The sequence below is a fragment of the Phodopus roborovskii genome, unplaced genomic scaffold (genome assembly GCF_943737965.1).
Source record: "Phodopus roborovskii unplaced genomic scaffold, PHOROB, whole genome shotgun sequence".
Classification (NCBI taxonomy): Eukaryota; Metazoa; Chordata; class Mammalia; order Rodentia; family Cricetidae; genus Phodopus; species Phodopus roborovskii.
This window is the reverse complement of record NW_026126460.1, coordinates 10,321,310-10,338,728: the sequence shown is the minus strand read 5'-3', so window position 1 is coordinate 10,338,728 and position 17,419 is coordinate 10,321,310. Positions and strand designations below refer to the sequence as shown.

Below are 17,419 nucleotides of genomic sequence, written 5' to 3'. Positions count from 1 at the left end.
ATTAAAGTGTTTGGAGAAATTGTTTTATATTGAGTACCACATAGTGTAAAAATCTAGACCAAGCAATTTGGGGCTTAGCTGTTAATATAATGCAGCTTTCCTTATGAAAAATTATGCGTTGTTTTTACAGGCTTTAGTTAAAAAAAAGTTCTATTTAGGGGCAGTGTAAAATTATTGTGACTATGGACTGGTGGTATGGCTCAGTCATTGAGGGTTTGTCTACATGGGTGTGGTATTAGTTCCAAGCCCAGCACCACCAAAAAAGAAAATAAATGGAATATTCTTTTTGTTTGTTTGTTTTGAGATATTGTCTCATTGTGTAGCCTTGGCTGACCTGTAATTCTTGATGTAGACCAGGCTGGCCTCAAATTTACAGCGAATCACCTGCCTCTGCCTCCTGAGTGCTGGGATTAAACACCCATGCCACCTGTCCCAGCAAGATATTTTATATTCCAGTGATCCACTTTTCTACCTTTGTGAGGTCTTTGTTTTTAAATTGTATGTGTGCATATGTGTGTATGTGTCTGTGTGTGAAATTGAAGGTGCTAGTTTTCTCCTAGCATGTGTGTTTTAGGGATTGAACTCAGATTGCAGATTTGGGGCAAGCACCTTTACCTACTGAACCATTTTGCTGGTCCTTAAAATTTTTATTTTGTGGTTTTTTTTTTTTTGAGCCAAAGCTGCTCTTGTACTCTGGATCCTCCTGCTTCCAGCACCTTCCTAGTGCTACTATTATGGGCTTGTGTCATAGTGCCGGCTCATGCCATGCTGATGCCTGAACCTAGCGCCTACTGTAGACATTGAATACTGGTAAAATATAGCTTAAAAGACTTAAATGCCAAGTGATCAACATGAAAATAGCATTTAAATAATGAAGCATGGAGTTGCAAAATGTCGCAAACTTTATAAATACATTCCAAGTAAGTGCATTTTGAGGGATGTGTGTGTATGTGTGTGTGTGTGTGTGTGTGTGTGTGTGTGTGTATATATATATATATATATATATATATATATATATATATATATCCTAACCATTTCTACATGTTCATGGCCCCCTTTCCAGTCATGCACTCAGTAGACTTATTGTTTATTGGCACTAGGTGGTCAGATGGCCTTGATAACAGTAGAGACTGAAATCCACCTCTATGGATTACTCTGCACCCCTGTTGTCCATAGCTGATGTAGGTCTGCCACACCTCCACTCATTGCAGCCCTGCCAGCTAACAGTGTCTGTTGTCTCTGCTTTGCAAGTGAGTTGATAAGGCTTAGGGTAATCTGTGTAAGATGTCACATAATGAAGAGGCTTTGCCTATTTCTTGGTCCTCATCACTTAGCAACAACAACAAAAAGCCCATAAAGTGGGCATAGTGATTTATGCACTGGGGGATTCGAAGCAGCATTGCTGTATAGTGCCTTCTAGATTAGCCTGAGCTACATAAAGAGACCCTGTCTCTAGTGAAACCAAAAAAAAAAAAAAAAAGAAAAACCAAGGGAGAGCGTTTCATATATACAATCCCAGCACTCAGCAGGTGAAGCCAGGAAGCCAGTGTGTGCCACATAGGGAGATCCCATCTCAAAAAACAAGATCAAAAAACAAATGACCAAATTGGTGTGTTTTATTTTTCTTTAATTTTTTTTTTTTTTTTTTTTTTTTTTTTGGTCTTTCTGGCCGTGAACTCAGAGATGCACCTCCCTCTGCCTCCCAAGTGCTGGGACTAAAGGCATGTGCCACCGCCGCTCAGCTTGATTAGTGTATTTCAAAAACACTGTGATTTAGCTATTTGCCTTGAATGTTATAGGTCAGCTAAATAACACAGTTGATAATTGTAATACTTGCTTTCTTTAATTCATACTTGTGTTTTGATGGCTGTGCATAGTAAAGATAGTTACAGCTTGAGTCTTGCAGAAACAGTGTTGAATGTTTATCCTGGGGGCCAGAGGAGATGGGTAGCCGGTAAAGACACTTGCCATCCGGCCTAATGACCTTCATTGTGGAAAGAGAGGATCGGCTCTGCGGAGTTGTCCTCTGACCTCCACAGGTTTGCTGTGGCTTATGCTTGTGCATGCACTCACATAAAAACAGTAGGATAAGCGTTTAAAAGAAAAAAAAAAAATTACCCTGGGTTGTAGAGCATTTAAAATGAGTTTTGCATTTTTCCTTCTTTAGCTTCAGCCAGACCAAGCTGAAGGAGGTGCAGCCGGCAGCATGCAGCGGAACGGTGAAGGGTGAACAGTGCTCTAACCAGGCCCTTCCCTTCACCAGACATTGTTTCCAGCGTATCCTTTGTAACTACATTAAGCAGGCATTGGTGGGACTAACTCCTTTGGGGTTGTGTGCTTTGTTTGTTTGTTTGTTTGTTTCGTTTTGGAACTCACTCTGGCACTCACAGAGATCTTTCTGCCTTTGTCTGTCCCCTTCTCCTTTATTGAAGGCATGCAGCACTACTGCCTGGCTTGGGGCTGTGTGCTTTAACCCTGTGGTTTTGGGAGTTGAAGTCAGGGTCTCCCACATGTTACTCTCTCACCGTATTTCACTTGTTTCATTTTAAAATCAGGTGAGTGCTCCCTGCCGCACTTCTGAGATAGAGTGTTACTATGCAGTGAGGTTGGTCTCAAACTCATGAGTCTCCTGCATCAGTGTCGACACTCTTGAGGTCCCAGTTGAATACCTTGTAAACATGAAATAAAAACCATTCCATGTTTAGAATAATTTTTACGTAATTTCTAATTTTCACATCACCCTGATTAATTTTCTGGTTCTGTTGTTTTGCTTACTTTTAGACTTGTGTATACTCCATTACACAGAGTTTGGAAAGGCAGACTCATGAGTGCATAAACTTATGCTCTTTGTTGTCTCAGGAGGGACTGAAGATCTGTGCCAGGGTTGAGAGCTCCTCAGAGGAGCAACCGGTCAGGTTCCCTTCACAGCTGCTGTTGAAGTAGTTCTTAGTTCTTCAGGTAGAAGGCTGGTCCTTTAGGTGCTGCCAGCCTCTAACTGCCATCAAATCACTTCTTCTGTTGTTTGTTTCTTGAAACAGGGTTTCTCTGTGTAGCCCCCGCTATCCTGGAACTCACTCTGTAGACCAGGCTGGCCTTGAACTGAGGATCTACCTGCCTCTGCCTCCTGAGTGCTGGCATTAAAGGCATGCACCTGGCACTCTATTTTTATTTATTCATTCATTCAATCTGTCTGTCTGTCTACCTATCTTTCATTTATTTAGAGACAGGGTTTTAGTAGCTCCAGTTGCCCTTGAACTTACAGTAAAAAGCCATTTCTTTCTTTCTTTTTTGTTTTTGCGTTTTGAGACAGGGTTTCTCTGTAGCTTTGGAGCTTGTGTTGGAACTTGCGCTATAGACCATGCTGGTCTTGAACTCGGATCCGCCTGCCTCTGCCTCTGGAGCACTGGGATTAGAGGCATGCACCACCCCAGTCATTTCTTTTCTTACCTGCATGTGTGTTCTATGGATTGGTCTGAGGTTGGCAGGCTTGCAGAGAAAGCTCCTTTACCCACTGAGCCATCTCTCTGGGTCAGTACTCTCAGTTTTACCAAATATTTAAAACGGGGGTAGCATTTAAAATACTTATTTTTGTTTTCTTCAGACAGAGTCTTGCTATGTATCCCTGGTTGCCAGTGAACTTGTGGCAGTCGCTCCTTAGCCTCCTGAGTGATGCGGTCACAGGCTTGTGTCATCACACTCAGCTAAAAATATTTTATATTAGCACTCACTCTAATTTGAAATTTTAATTTTATATTTATATATTTGAGGTATTGTGAATTAGCTTATAGCCTCTGTGTCATTGTGTAACTCTGGCTAGCCTGAAACTTGATTCCACCCCATCCCACCTTTCCCCCCCCACTCCATCCCCCGCCCCTGATATTGGGATTACTCATCTATAATGGTGTCCCCCGGATGGGTGTGTTCCTCTTTCCTTCCTTCTTAGAAACAGGATCTCATTGTGTCTCCCAGGTTGCCTTCACATTCTCAAGCTCAAATTTTGCCCCCCTTTCTGTCCTGTGAATTGTGTCAACCTAGGTTCTTCTATAACAGTTAATATATATTAAGCATAAACCAAAGGGTAAACACACATCTTCTTTTTACTTATTTATTTTTATTTGTATTGTACTGGAAATTGAATGGAGGGCCTCATATATGTTTCTAATGTGGCCTGCAAACAAGCTCTGCCCTCAGCCCAGAAAACAAATCTTGTGATAGTTCAGTGGCAAAAAAGATGAACCTTACTATTGTCTTTCTCTTTTTCTTGGGGGTGGGGGCAGTGGCCTTTTGAGGTGATCTTACTCTCTATAGTCAGTGGGGGCAGTGGCCTTTTGAGGTGATCTTACTCTCTATAGTCAGAGTTTAAGGCTAGCTTAGGTTACATAGCAAGACCCTGTCTAAAAAAACAAAACAAAACAAAAGACCACAGACATTTCAGTTTTTTTTTTTTTAAGGTTTTTTTTTTTTTTTTTTTTTTTAATTTATTATGTATACAGTGTCTGTCTGAATGTATTCCTGTAGGCCAGAAGAGGGCACCAGATCTCATTACAGATGGTTGTGAGCCATCATGGGGTTGCTGGGAATTGAACTCAGGATCTCTGGAAGACCAGCTAGTGTTCTTAACTACTGAGCCTGCCATTTCAGTTTTAAATAAGGGTTTTGATCCTGGAAACTTGAACTGAAGAATTCAATCTTGGGCAGGAGGATTTTTTTATTTAAAATTAAATTCTCCTTGGTGAATATCCTAGGAAGAAGTTTTCTTTTTAAATACTGGTTTTAGGGGCTGGAGAGATGACTCATCAGTTAAGAGCACTTGTTGCTTGCTCTTCCAAAGGACCCGATTTCAGTTTCCAGACTGTCTATTCCAGTGGGATTGATATCTGCTGTACATGTAAACATTCAGGCAGAACACTCATACGTAGATTAAATAAAATACCTAAGTGCTAGTTTCAGACCCATGTTTTTAGTGGGGATTTTAGGAGTATGTTAACAAAAAAATGATATTGTTTATTCAAATTACAGAAATTATTTTAGAATGGCCATAAAGGAGACTTGCCTGAGAGCCTGCTAAGTAGATTCCTTTAGAAGTGTCAGTTAATAAATAATGATGATACGTCACTATTATCATTTTTCCCTGTCAGCAGTTGGATGGGTACACTAACTTTATAGACAGTGCAGTTCTTGCTATAAAACATAAGTAAGGAGAGTGGCAACTTTTATTCAGGCCCTGAAGAGTTAAACAGTGTGAGTGTGCTTTCTCCCTGACTACAAACCCCAGACATCCTTTTGAACCGCTCTCAGCAGCTGTTCTCCAGCTGCACTGCCAAGTTTGCAGATGGACAGCAGTGCTCTGTGCCAGTGTTTGACATCACACACCAGACGCCCCTGTGTGAAGAACATGCCAAAAAAATGGTAAGTAGAGTTTGTGTGTGTGCTACAGCTGGGGCTTCCAAACCGTTGGTGATTATTCCTCCTGGGAAATAAAAGCTATGAGATATACATGTGATAGGTACATATGTATATGTATGTATATATGTATGTGTGTATATGGAAGTATTGTAAAAACAGTGATTTTAATACTTTGAAACTCTGTGCTGTGTTGCCATTGACTATAAAATTTCAGAATGTTGTGTTGACCTCTTGAATTTGAGGTTCTTTTTATAACAAAACTAAACCTCCACTGTTTTGAGGGAATATTTAGTAAAGTTTCAATGTCTTTAATCCCAAACCCCCAAATCGATAAGACTCTAGGATGACTTTTGACACTCAAAAAGTACAGGTTTTGGACCCTTCCGGATTCTGATTTTAAGATTTCTGGAATAAGGGTTACCACATGCAAATTCTATACAAATATTCAAAAACCTCAAAACACTTGTGGTCCCTCCATGTTTCATGGGAAAAACACGAAATCTGTAATTTCTTAGATAAGATACTTTTTAAAATTATCTGTCCATATTCTTTATGTCTCGCATACACACATATAATGAAGATATATTTTCTGATACATAGCAGATTTTTCAAGCTCTTCCTTTGCCTTCAGTTTTGCTTTTTTATGTGCAATTCTGGGAATGATCTGGATATTTAATAAAATTCAGGCAAAATACCAAGCTTTTCTATAATTTTGTTGAACATAATTACTGCTTTTGTTAATGCTGGCATCATGAATCCTAATTAAGTTAGAATAATTTAGAGGAGAGACACATTTGAATTAGTCAGATATTTGAATTATGTACTTGTTTACAATGGTTTGTTTTAGAGTGAAGTTGGCATAGTAGTTGCATACTTGACTGTCATGAGCAAGATTCTGGGCTGATGCCAGCATAGAAAAAGCAGAGCCTCCAAAGTCAAATTACCTTGTTTCTGTTCACCAAGCAGTTGTAAGATACTGTGCTGGGTACCTGCTATTCCACAAGACTGAGGAAGTGCCTTGTGTCTTCCGAGCACACTTCAGTGTCATGGACTGGGGGCTGGGTTGTGGTTCTGGCATTGTCCAGTTAGGCGGAGAAGCCACCTGCCAGGTCTGTCTCCTTGTTAACATAATGGCTTTACCAAGAACTTCTGTGTTTAGTTCCTTGTTAGGATCATGTTTTGAAAAATTAGAATACTAAACTTAATGTAGAAAATTTGAATTCATTTTCCTATTTAATTAAAATTTATTTTAAGTGTGGGCATTTTTTCTTAGTTTATTCAGGCTTTATGTGAATGAAGGATGTTTTTGTGGTGTGTGTGTTTCTTCTTCCTTTTTTTTTTTTTTTTTTTTTTTTTTTTTGAGTCAGAGTGTCACTGTGTACTCAAGCCAGCCTGGAACACATAAATTATGTACCTCAGCCACCTGAGTGCTAGATTACAAATGGAGAGCCACCACACCCAGCTAGCTTCTTGTATGCTTTTGTGTGTGTGTGTGTGTATATATAAAATCTGTAAGTGTGTGTAAGAGTGTGTGTATGTGTATACCTGTTCATGTGTGTGATGCCAGATTGATGGTGCGTGTCTTTGTCAGTTCTCACCCTTGTCTTTTGAGATAGCTTCTCTTACTGAGCCTGGAACCTACTGATTGGCTTAACTGGCTTCATGGCCAGTCTCGGACATGAGCATGTCTCTGCCTCCCCAATGCTGGGATTATAGATGCCTTGTGCTGTGCCTAGCTCAGTAAGGGGTTGCTGGCAATTCTGTGCTCAGGTCCTCATGCTTGAGCAATATCAAGCAGGCCATTTTGAGGCCTCCTCGTGCTTTTGAACCCTCTTGTGGACCTTGGTTGATGATCCCATAGACCCCTGTTGATGGCGTCTGCGGCTTTCACAGCAGTGTAGGACCCAGCTCTTTATATTGATGTCTTCCCACATTCATAGTATCTTCTGTATCCCAGGCTGGCCTTGATCTAGCACGCAGCTGAGGATGACGGTAAACTTCTGCCTCCTAAGTGCTGGGATGACAGGCACATATCATCACGCCTGGCACTCCTAAGATTAGCAAGCACTCTGCCATATTGTCAGCACTGGTTTTAAAAATAAATCTGTCAGTTAAGAGCCTATACTTCTGCTGGGCACTGGTGGCCACTCACGAGTCAGAGGCAGGCGAATCTCTGAGTTTGAGGCCAGCCTGATCTACAGAGCAAGTTCCAGGACAGGCAGGGCTGTTACACAGAGAAACCTTATCTTGAAAAAACAAAGAACCGAAAACCCCTAAGAGTCTACACTTCTGTTTACATTACTTTCAGAATTCTTGATTTTGTGCTTTCCTTGTCTTTTTCCCTGTTTTGATGCTAATGGTGTTAGTGTTCAAACACTACTATCCGAAGCTTCTTAGCTATTTAGTTAAGAGCTGTTCTAGGGTTCATAGAATGAAGAGTGGTATCAACTGTTTAAACATTGTCACGGGGGTGGGGGTGGGGGGGTGGGGGGTGTTTCCAGTTGTAGATATAATGCTTTTTGATAAATAGGAATTTTTGTGTTATAACTATTAAAGACTTGTTCAGATACAGATCTTTAATCTCCCTCCTAGTCTCAGTTGTATATTTGACCTGCAAAAGGCAGTGCTTTGTTTGTTCTGAAACCATACTACAACTTAATCTACTTTGTGCTTTGTTTTCTTTTCTCATGGGTTGTTGCTTTGAGGAGAAAGCTTGTAGTTTCCTCTTCAGTAATTAGTATTTGTTTCACCAGCATCAGTTTTATACCCTGCTACTCTTTATGCCTTTCTGGTACACTTTTGTTGTTGTCGCTTTTGCTTAACCTGTACCAGCAGTTTGTGTAACTTAATTCCAGCAGTGGCACTATGGACTGTAACCATGTTTGATGTGTTTGTCGGTAATGTCACCTGTGACCATCTTGTGGCTGACAGCAAGTGTTAAGCAGTAATAAAACACTCCTCAATTGCAGAGATAGTAAAACGTGCATCTTAGAGTTTCTGGAATGCAGGTAGCTGTCACAGAGTAGTAGGGTGGCTGATTTAGACACAACAGAAACTTATGTCACACACTTAGCACATGCTAGGACTCCGAGGGCAGAGTATGAAGAATGAAGAATGTAATGATGGGAATGTAGACTGGGGAGGTCATGGGATTTGCTCTTTTTTGATTTTCACATTTATTTGCTTGGCATATGTGTGCATAGGACAACATGCAGAAGTAGATTTCTTCTACCATGTGGATTCTGGGGATCGAACTTCTATTGTCAGGCTTGATGGGAAGTGCCTCTTTGCAAAAGGCTTTCTCTTAAGCCACCATCCAGCTCCCAAATCATGACTGGGAAACTTACTATTAATTATGAGTGCTTGGTCTTAGCTTATGCTTAACCCATTAGCTCTTTTAACTTAGTTTAGCCTATTTCTCTTCATCTACATTTTGCCTTAGGGCCTTTTACCTTTCTTTCATTCTGTGTCTGGCTGACTGGTAGCTGCCTGGCCCCGGCTGTCTCCCTCTCTTATTCTCTCTCCTCTTGAGCCTAGATTCCTTCTCTTCTTCTCTCTCTAACAGCCCTGCCTATCTATCCCACTTCTGCCTAGCTATTCAGCTCTTTATTAGACCAATCATGTGCCTTAGGGAGTCAAGGCAATAAATCTTTGCATCATTAAACAAATGCAGCATAAATAAATGTAACACATCTTTGTCTAGTTAAAGTAATATTTCACAACACCTTTTAGCTGCTAAGCCATCTGGCTTTTACAAACCATGGGGTTTGCTTCTGGTTTGCAGAGAGGGCCCAGCAGCTTCTGTCTTGTGTCACTTTTATATGTGTATAATCCTATCTTTTGAGGTCTCTAGTGACTAAAGGCCCTATTTCCTGATGTCATCTCATTGAGGGTTAGGAACTCAAACTTTGGGGTGTACAAATATCAAGCCTGTCTCAGATAATAGATACAGTTAAGGACCCTAAAAACTGAGAGGGATTGGAATTGTCAGTTTCTGATTCCCTAGCAGCTGTCTTCCCTTGCCTCTTCACACGCAGCTTTTATGTAGCCTTGTCCTTATTTTCCTCTGTTTCTGCTTTCCTGCCCCAAAACATTACTTATATGACTCTTACTGTGCCATGGATCCCTTCAGTCTACCTCCAGCCCTTTCCTATGGCTCTCTAGAAACCTACATATCTCAAATTGTATGTAAGCCAAAATAAATGCCTGGACTCCTCTTCTGTTGTATTAGAATGAAGGAATATGGGCCATGCACTCCAACAGAGTTACAAGTGCAGCCTAACAAATTTGTATGTCAGTATCAAGATAAAATTTTTGGAAGGTTGAACAACCACTGAACTAATGGTAATTGTCATTAAACAGTCATCCCAATTAGAATCTCTAGAGACGTTTTAGTCTCATATTCCTTTTAACCTCACCACATCTAAGGTACTTTCAAATATTAAGAGCTCTCCGTTGGAACTGAGGTTGTAACTCAGTGTGCTTAGCATGTGTGAAGGCTTGGGGTTCATTTTCCAGCAGTAAAACAAAACTAATCCAAATTTAGGGCTGCAGGTGGCTCACTGGCTAAGAGAACTTACTTTGAAATCACAAGGACTGGGGTTCTTTGTCCTCAGAACAAGCTGAGCACCTCACAGATGCCTGCAACCAGCTCCCAGAGATCTACTACTCTATTCTGACCTTGGCATGTGCACATACCTGTGCATACATGTACATACATTTATGTAGATGTAATGGAATAAACCTTTAAAAAAATTCAGTTTGATGAGCCCTTGCTTTTTTTATTCATTTTATTGACTGTTGAGATGGCCCTCTGAAGGGAACCCTGACCTCCAGCTACTTATTCTTCCCTACATTGCTACCAGACTGGCTCATCTTGTAATGAGTTTGTCATGTGTTCTCAAAAATGACTCCTCTGGATGGAAAAAGAAAATGTCTTATTGCTTATTTGGGTTTAAAATTGAGATATTCAGAATCATACATGCTCTGGCCCCAAGCTTCTTCACCAATTAACTTGTAAGGTTTTCTTGTTTCTGCTGTTTCCTTTGGCCCCTTATCAATCACTGCTGTTCATTTTCTGTGTGTTGCGTTTATCTGTCCTTTTCTTGATGTTTCCCATGGGAAGAGTAAGTTCCTGGAGAGCATAAACTATCATAGCATCTTGTCTGTTGGCTTTGCTGGCAGTCAAACCTTGGCTTGGACATACTAGGCAGTGTTCCACCAGTACTACATCCCCAGCCCTCAAAATGTCTGTGTGCGCGCGTGCGTGAGTGCGTGCGTCCATGTGTGTGTTGATGTGAATTAAGTTAATTTTTTTGTAGACTTATTGTATATAGCTTAGGCATTATATAGTCTATTAAGAGAAACTTTTGATAGTTAATTTTTTCCAGATAGTCTCAGTATTTTAGATAATTATTTTTATGTATATGATTGTTATGCCTGCATGTATGTACGTGGACTACATGTGTGCTTCATGCTTGTAGAGCTAGAAGAGGGTGTCAAGTCCCTTGGTACCATAGTTACAGATAATATGAGTACTGGGAGTGGGACCCCCACCCTCTGAAAGAGCAGCCAGTGCTCTTAACTACTGAGACTTGTCTTCAGCTCTAGGTAAATTTATTTTAACTTGTATACAAAAATTATAGTGTAATAATGTGATGTTTCAGTATTATACAATATTTAAATTGGATAAAACACATCTTTCAAATACTTAACTTTTTCTTTTAGAGGCAGGGTCTTGTGTTGACCTTGAATTTCTGACCCTCCTACCAGTGTGTGCCAAGTGCTTGGATTACAGGCAAGCACCACCACACCTGGTTGTAGGTGGTGCTGGGTAGTGCTGGGGATCCAACCCAGGGCCCTGGACATGCCCGCCAGCCACCGTACCTGCTTAGCTACACCCCCCCCCCCCAGCTCCAGCTCCTCATTTGTCTGTGCTAAAAAGTTAAGCTTTCTTCTAGTTTCAAAATGTAGAGAGGCTCACTAACCTGTAATTACCTTATTGTGCATAACATAACAGGAGTAAGGGGTGGAGTCGGTTTTTTTTTTTTTTTAAAAAATCTTCTGTTCATTTTAAAGGATAATTTCTTGAGAGGAGATAACTCCCGTAAAGTTCAGCACCAGCAACAGAGGAAACCTAGGAAAAAAACGAAGCCCCCTGCACTTACCAAAAAACATAAGAAGAAGAGAAGGCGTGGACCTCGTCGACCCCAGAAACCAATTCCCCCTGCAGTGCCCCAAGGGAACCTCAGCATGCCCACCAGCGTCTCACTGCCAGTGGGGGCCTCGCAGATCCGGTCAGTGGGGGCAGCGGGTGTACCTTCCTCTGTTCCGAGTGACCTCAGAACTCCTGCCTGCTGGGGGCAGGGCCGCTCGAAACCTCCGTAGCCCTACCCCTTAACTGTCATAGACAGACTTGCCAGTGGCTGGCCAAGTCTGCGGTACACATTCATCAATGTCAGCTTTTTATTATGGCAAGGAAAATAGATGCAGGAATTGAGAATATAAACGTATTCTCAGGTTTTTGTGTGTTTTAACAGAAATTATATACATTGTATATAATAGAAGTATTAGAAATATGATTTTTTAAAAAAAATTTGTAGACTTCAGCATTTTGATCAGATGGATTTCAGTTCAATCTTGTCCGTTTATTTCATTTTTAAAGTTATTATCTTGATCGGATTTGAAATTTTGTTAAAACATAGATACACTAAATAGTGATTTGTTCTGATCAGAAGTGAACTATGATGTGGCGATGACCATCTTAATGGGTGAGGGCTGTAGGAATCTGTGACTTTCTGCAACGTTTTGTTTTCAAATTTCCTCCTCATAAAGTGAGGAGAAATTCATTCATTCACATATTTAAGACAGTCTCATGTATTTCTAGACATCCTCACCTCATGTCATGTAGCTGCCTGTGACCTAAACTTCTGATTCTCTGGCCTTTACTCCCCAAGCAGGCATGTGCCAACTGGGCATGTGCCAGCGGCAGCTTTGGGAGGAGTTGCTTTCTGTTGCTGGCTTCCATGTTTGTACTGATGTCTAGGGAACCTGAAACACGGAGCCAGGGGACGTGGGACAGTCTAGACTAGCTGTACTGTCTTTGCAGTAGCCCTTCCACGCCCGAGCTGAGTGCCGATGAGTTGCCGGATGACATTGCCAACGAGATCAGTGACATTCCGCATGACTTAGAATTGAACCACGAGGACTTTGCGGATGTCCTGCCACGACTGCCTGATGACCTACAAGATTTTGATTTTTTTGAAGGTATGGTTAATGTTGTAGTTAAGGCACTGATTTAGAAATGATTCATAAGAAGGGAAATTATTTTATTTTCGGCTGTTGAGACAGGCTCTTAATCACATTGAATTCACAATGTCCCTGTCTTAGCTCTGGAGACCTGGGATTATGCCCAGTGTCACCAAATCCATCCCAGAAATACTAATACCTTTTATTAGTGCTGAGTGCATGATGCGTGTAGGTTTGCACACATGCATGACTGTGGAGGGTAGAGGGTAGCTGGGGGAATGCACTCTCTCCTCTCACCTTTCTGTGAGCTCCAGGGATCACATTCAGACTGCCAGGCCTGTGGGGCACATACCTTTACCCACTGAGCCATTTACTGGCCAGCTTACTATTAATTTTTTTTTTTTTTAAATAAAATAGGTGTTTGCAGTGTATCTGAAATGTTTTCCCTGACATAAAATGCCTGTCACTATAAACAGAAAAAAAATCACTAAAATTGTTTTCAGAAGGTGAGAAACACATAATTTATTTAATCATTATATACTTAATAGATTTATACTTTAATAGCTATGTAATTTTGTTCCATTAAAGTGAATAATTTTCCTTAATGTTTTGAAAGTGCCATTCAACATATTAGTTTAGTAAAGTTTTTTACAGCCAGGCATGGTGGTGCATGTCTGTAATCCAGCAAGTACTGGGATTAAAGGTGTGCACCACCATGTCTGGCTGAGGAGGAAGACTAAGACCATAGAGCATGAAACATACTTTGAAAGGTCACCCATGGGATAGAGAGATGGTTAAGAGCACTTGTTGCTTTTGTGGAGGATGCAAGCTGGTTATCCTCATCAGGTTGCTCATAGCCACCAGCTCCCAGAGATGTGACACCCTCTTCTGGACATCACTGGTATTGCACTCACTGTCGGCAGACAGCCATAGATACATATATCCACATAATTAGAAAGAGTAAATAGTTTTAAAAAAGAAATTGAGTGCTTACCATTAAATATATGCATGGATTCTGTGCTCTTATCTCCAGCGGGAAGAATGTAGGTATAGACAAAGTAATATATACTTCTCTTATTCTATACCACTTTATTTGTGTTATCAATATCATTTTAAGAGAAAAATAATGTATAATTAAATGGGTATTGAGTTTTAAATTGGCAACCTTTTAGACTTCCTAAGAATTCAACATCCTGAGGGCTGGAGAGAATGTTCAAAATAGAGTGTCTTCACTCTTCCAGAGGGCCTGAGTTTAATTCACAGTACCCATATTGAGCAACTTACCATTGCTTATAACTGCAGCCCCCAGACCCAACACTCTGGCTTCCACAGGTACCCACATGCATGTGGCAGAAGTTGACACAGACACATTCATAAATAAACATGACAAGAATTGAACAGAGCCAGGCTTGATGGTACACTCTAATCTCAGCACTTGGGAGGAAGTGATAGGAGGGTCTGCACGAGTTTGAGGTCAGCCTGGTTTATGTTGTAAGTTTTAGGCCAGTCAAGGCTACATAGTGAAATCGTGTCTGGAAACAAGCCACCACCACCAACAAAAAACATTTATGGTAGATTTCTGAGAATAAATTAAAGATGGTAACTGAAATTCCAGGTAACTGAAATGCCAGGAGAGCTGGCATTTGAGGCCTGTCCTGCAGATCAGCATTTCACATTTCTTTCTAATCCCATTAAAGAACCTTTTTTCATTGGGTGGTGGTGGAACACACCCTTAATCACAGCAGAATCAGGTGGGTCTCTGTGAATTCAAGGCCAGCCTGGTCTACAGAAGAGAGTCCTAGGACAGCCAGAGCTGCACTGAGAAGCCCTGTCTTGAAAAAGACATTTTTTTTTTTTTTTCCACAAAGGAATTTTGTTTTGAGGCAGGGTCTCACTGTTCTCACTATGCAGTCCTTGCTTGCCGGGACCTTGCTATGTGCACCAGGCTAACCTACAACTCACAGAGACCATCAGCCTTTGCCTCCTTAGTTCTGGGATCTAAGAACTGGCGAGGACTCTTTTGTGATAGGATAGTGTTTAAAATACTCAGACGTGTGACTTTTGCTGTGCGAGTCAGCTATGAACTCTACTGATTCTGCCGGCTTTGGTTGATGCAGGAAAGAACGGAGACCTCCTCCCGACCACCGAAGAAGCCGAGGAGCTTGAGCGGGCCTTGCAAGCTGTAACTTCTCTCGAGTGCCTGAGTACAATTGGGGTACTTACCCAGTCAGATGGTGTGCCAGGTCAGGGGTTGTCAGATAGAGGAATGGGGGTGTTCTCGGCAGGTACCGATGCATCGGAAATCCAGTCCTTGAGTCGAGAAGTAAACACGGACCTAGGGGAGCTACTGAATGGACGTATAGTACACGATAGCTTTTCTAGTCTGGAGCTGGACGAGAACCTCCTCCGTTCCGCTACCCTGTCTAATCCACCCACACCACTGACAGGGCAGATCCAGGGGCAGTTCTCTGCCCCAGCCAGCGTTGGCCTTACTTCTGCTACTCTGCTCAGCCAGAGTGCACTTGGGGAGAGAGCCTTCCCAGGACAGTTTCATGGACTTCATGATGGCAGCCATGCCTCCCAGAGGCCACACCCTGCCCAGCTGCTGAGCAAGGCAGATGACCTAATCACCTCACGACAGCAATACAGCAGTGATCATTCACACTCCTCACCCCATGGAAGCCATTATGATAGCGAGCACGTGCCGTCGCCCTACAGTGACCATATCACCTCCCCCCACACATCTTACTCTGGTGATAATATGGCAGCTACCTTTTCAGCAGAGATGCCCATCATGGCACAGCACTTGCTCCCCACCCAGCTTGAGGTGCCACTTGGAGGAGTGGTCAACCCCAGGACTCACTGGGGGAATCTCCCCGTCAACCTTGGCGATCCCTCTGCATTTAGCAACCTCCTTGGCGCGGACGGACACCTTCTTTCCACTTCCCTCTCCACGCCGCCCACCACGTCCAACTCAGAGACCACACAGCCTGCCTTCGCCACCGTTACCCCAAGCAGTTCCAGTGTGCTTCCGGGGTTACCACAGACCAGCTTCAGTGGCATGGGGCCTTCCGCTGAACTGATGGCCTCCACCTCTCCCAAGCAGCAACTCCCACAGTTCAGCGCCGCCTTCGGCCACCAGCTGAGTTCTCACAGTGGCATTCCTAAGGACCTGCAGCCCAGCCACAGCTCGATAGCCCCTCCTACAGGCTTCACAGTAACAGGTGCCACGGCTACAAGTACCAATAATGCATCTCCCCCCCATCCCCACCCCTAACTGAGCGAGTCTGTGTGCTTGCAGGCAGGTGGGACCTGGTGTTTTCTGTTTCCTCTTTCGCACCCCTTCCCTCTTTTCCTACAGAAGATTTAGAAAGAAGAGCGGGGATTCGCGGGGCTCCCCTTTCCCAGTCAGCAGTGGCCGTGCAGCGGACCTTGTGTCAGTCAGTGTTCACACGTGCTCCTCAGCACCGGTGCTCATTCCCTCCTGGCCGGTCCTCCCGGCCTGGCGGTTTTCTCTGGTGGCTCAGCACAGTGACTGGATAGGATTGATTTTTTTTTTTTTTTTTCTCTTCAGCAAGTCCTAGAAGTGGAAGATACCTCAGATTACCAGTGCCCTTTACTATTTCCTAGTGTTCAGATCAATGATTTCCATTCTCTAGCCAGGTTTTTACATAGGTTGTTCTAGATAGAGTGGTCCTATTGAGATCCTGTGTAGCAGATGGTGTGTGGAGGCAAATCAAAGCTCTGACTTAGCACCAACTGCCAAACACCGTGGTGAGGCCTGGATGCCATTCCTAATTGTGATGTGGTTAACTGAAAAGAAAACCGTCTCTTGACTGCCTGTGAATGCGTGTTCACCCCTGTGTTTCGTGTAGTGCAGGAAGTAGCTGTCATGGTTTTGTTTGTGTTTTTCCCTCCCAGACAAAGGCCCTTTTCCCTCTTTTCGTCTCATACCTAGCAAGGTTGGTCCTTCTTTCTTACTGAGTTGACTGAAGCCTCCTGAATAGGGAGGGGTTGGTCAGCTAGTGATAGCACAGACCTTTCTTGCTAAAGAGCGGCCATTGAAGAAAGAAACCACAAAAAGGCTGAATTCACATCAGTGATAGGGAGTGTCATGGCAACTAACCCTGTAGGCCACAGGGCTTTCAGGGTTAGGGTCTCACAGTCACTTTGCCTTTTCCATGTGTATTTGTTTCAAAATCCCTCACTCATGGAACACATTTGTAAGTTGTAAAGAAAATATTTTGATGTGAAAAAAAGCAGGCTAGACCAGGTAGGTTTGAAAGATGACATTTGTGACCTGCTTGGTCTGTCATTCGCTCCTAGTTTGTAGACGTTTACAGCTGTGATTCTTTGGTGAGACTTGTGAACTGTTAAGGACACGTGGAAGCCGTGTACCAGTTGTGAAGTGACGTGTACTATCGGAAGGACACACATTTTAAAGTTTCTTTCAAAGAAGAATATGGAGATTAGACACAAAATTGACTTACCTTAGGTATTTTAAAGTAATTTAAGTAGGTAAGGTGAAGTGAATTTGGAAATTCTTTTAAAGCTCCAAGGTTTTAGGGTAAATTTTATTGGTTACTGAAGTAAGTTAATGACTAGGAAGTGATTGTGGGGTTTCTTCTTGCCTGCCTTCCCCTCCAAAGAAGGGTGGAGCTTCACTTTCTACTCTTGTTTTGCTGAGGTTTCACTGTCCCTTCGAGTACCATTGGGTATTCTTACCTGAGTTCAACCTAATTTACATATGTATATTTTACAAAAT

General features: G+C 42.3%; 1 protein-coding gene across 5 annotated transcripts in view; it reads left to right on the top strand.

The window, feature by feature from the left end:
* Nucleotides 1-16,591, top strand: part of Ino80d (INO80 complex subunit D) — a 54,062-nt gene extending 37,471 nt beyond the window's left edge. For all 5 annotated transcript variants that reach the window (XM_051190330.1, XM_051190331.1, XM_051190326.1 and 2 more), the window contains 5 exons: nucleotides 2,168-2,277; nucleotides 5,276-5,409; nucleotides 11,485-11,702; nucleotides 12,515-12,672; nucleotides 14,772-16,591. In XM_051190330.1, the coding sequence (XP_051046287.1) occupies nucleotides 2,168-2,277; nucleotides 5,276-5,409; nucleotides 11,485-11,702; nucleotides 12,515-12,672; nucleotides 14,772-15,931 (1,780 nt within the window). In that variant the 3' untranslated portion in view covers nucleotides 15,932-16,591. The remainder of the gene's footprint in view (nucleotides 1-2,167; nucleotides 2,278-5,275; nucleotides 5,410-11,484; nucleotides 11,703-12,514; nucleotides 12,673-14,771) is intronic.
* The last annotated feature ends 828 nt before the right edge of the window (nucleotides 16,592-17,419 follow it).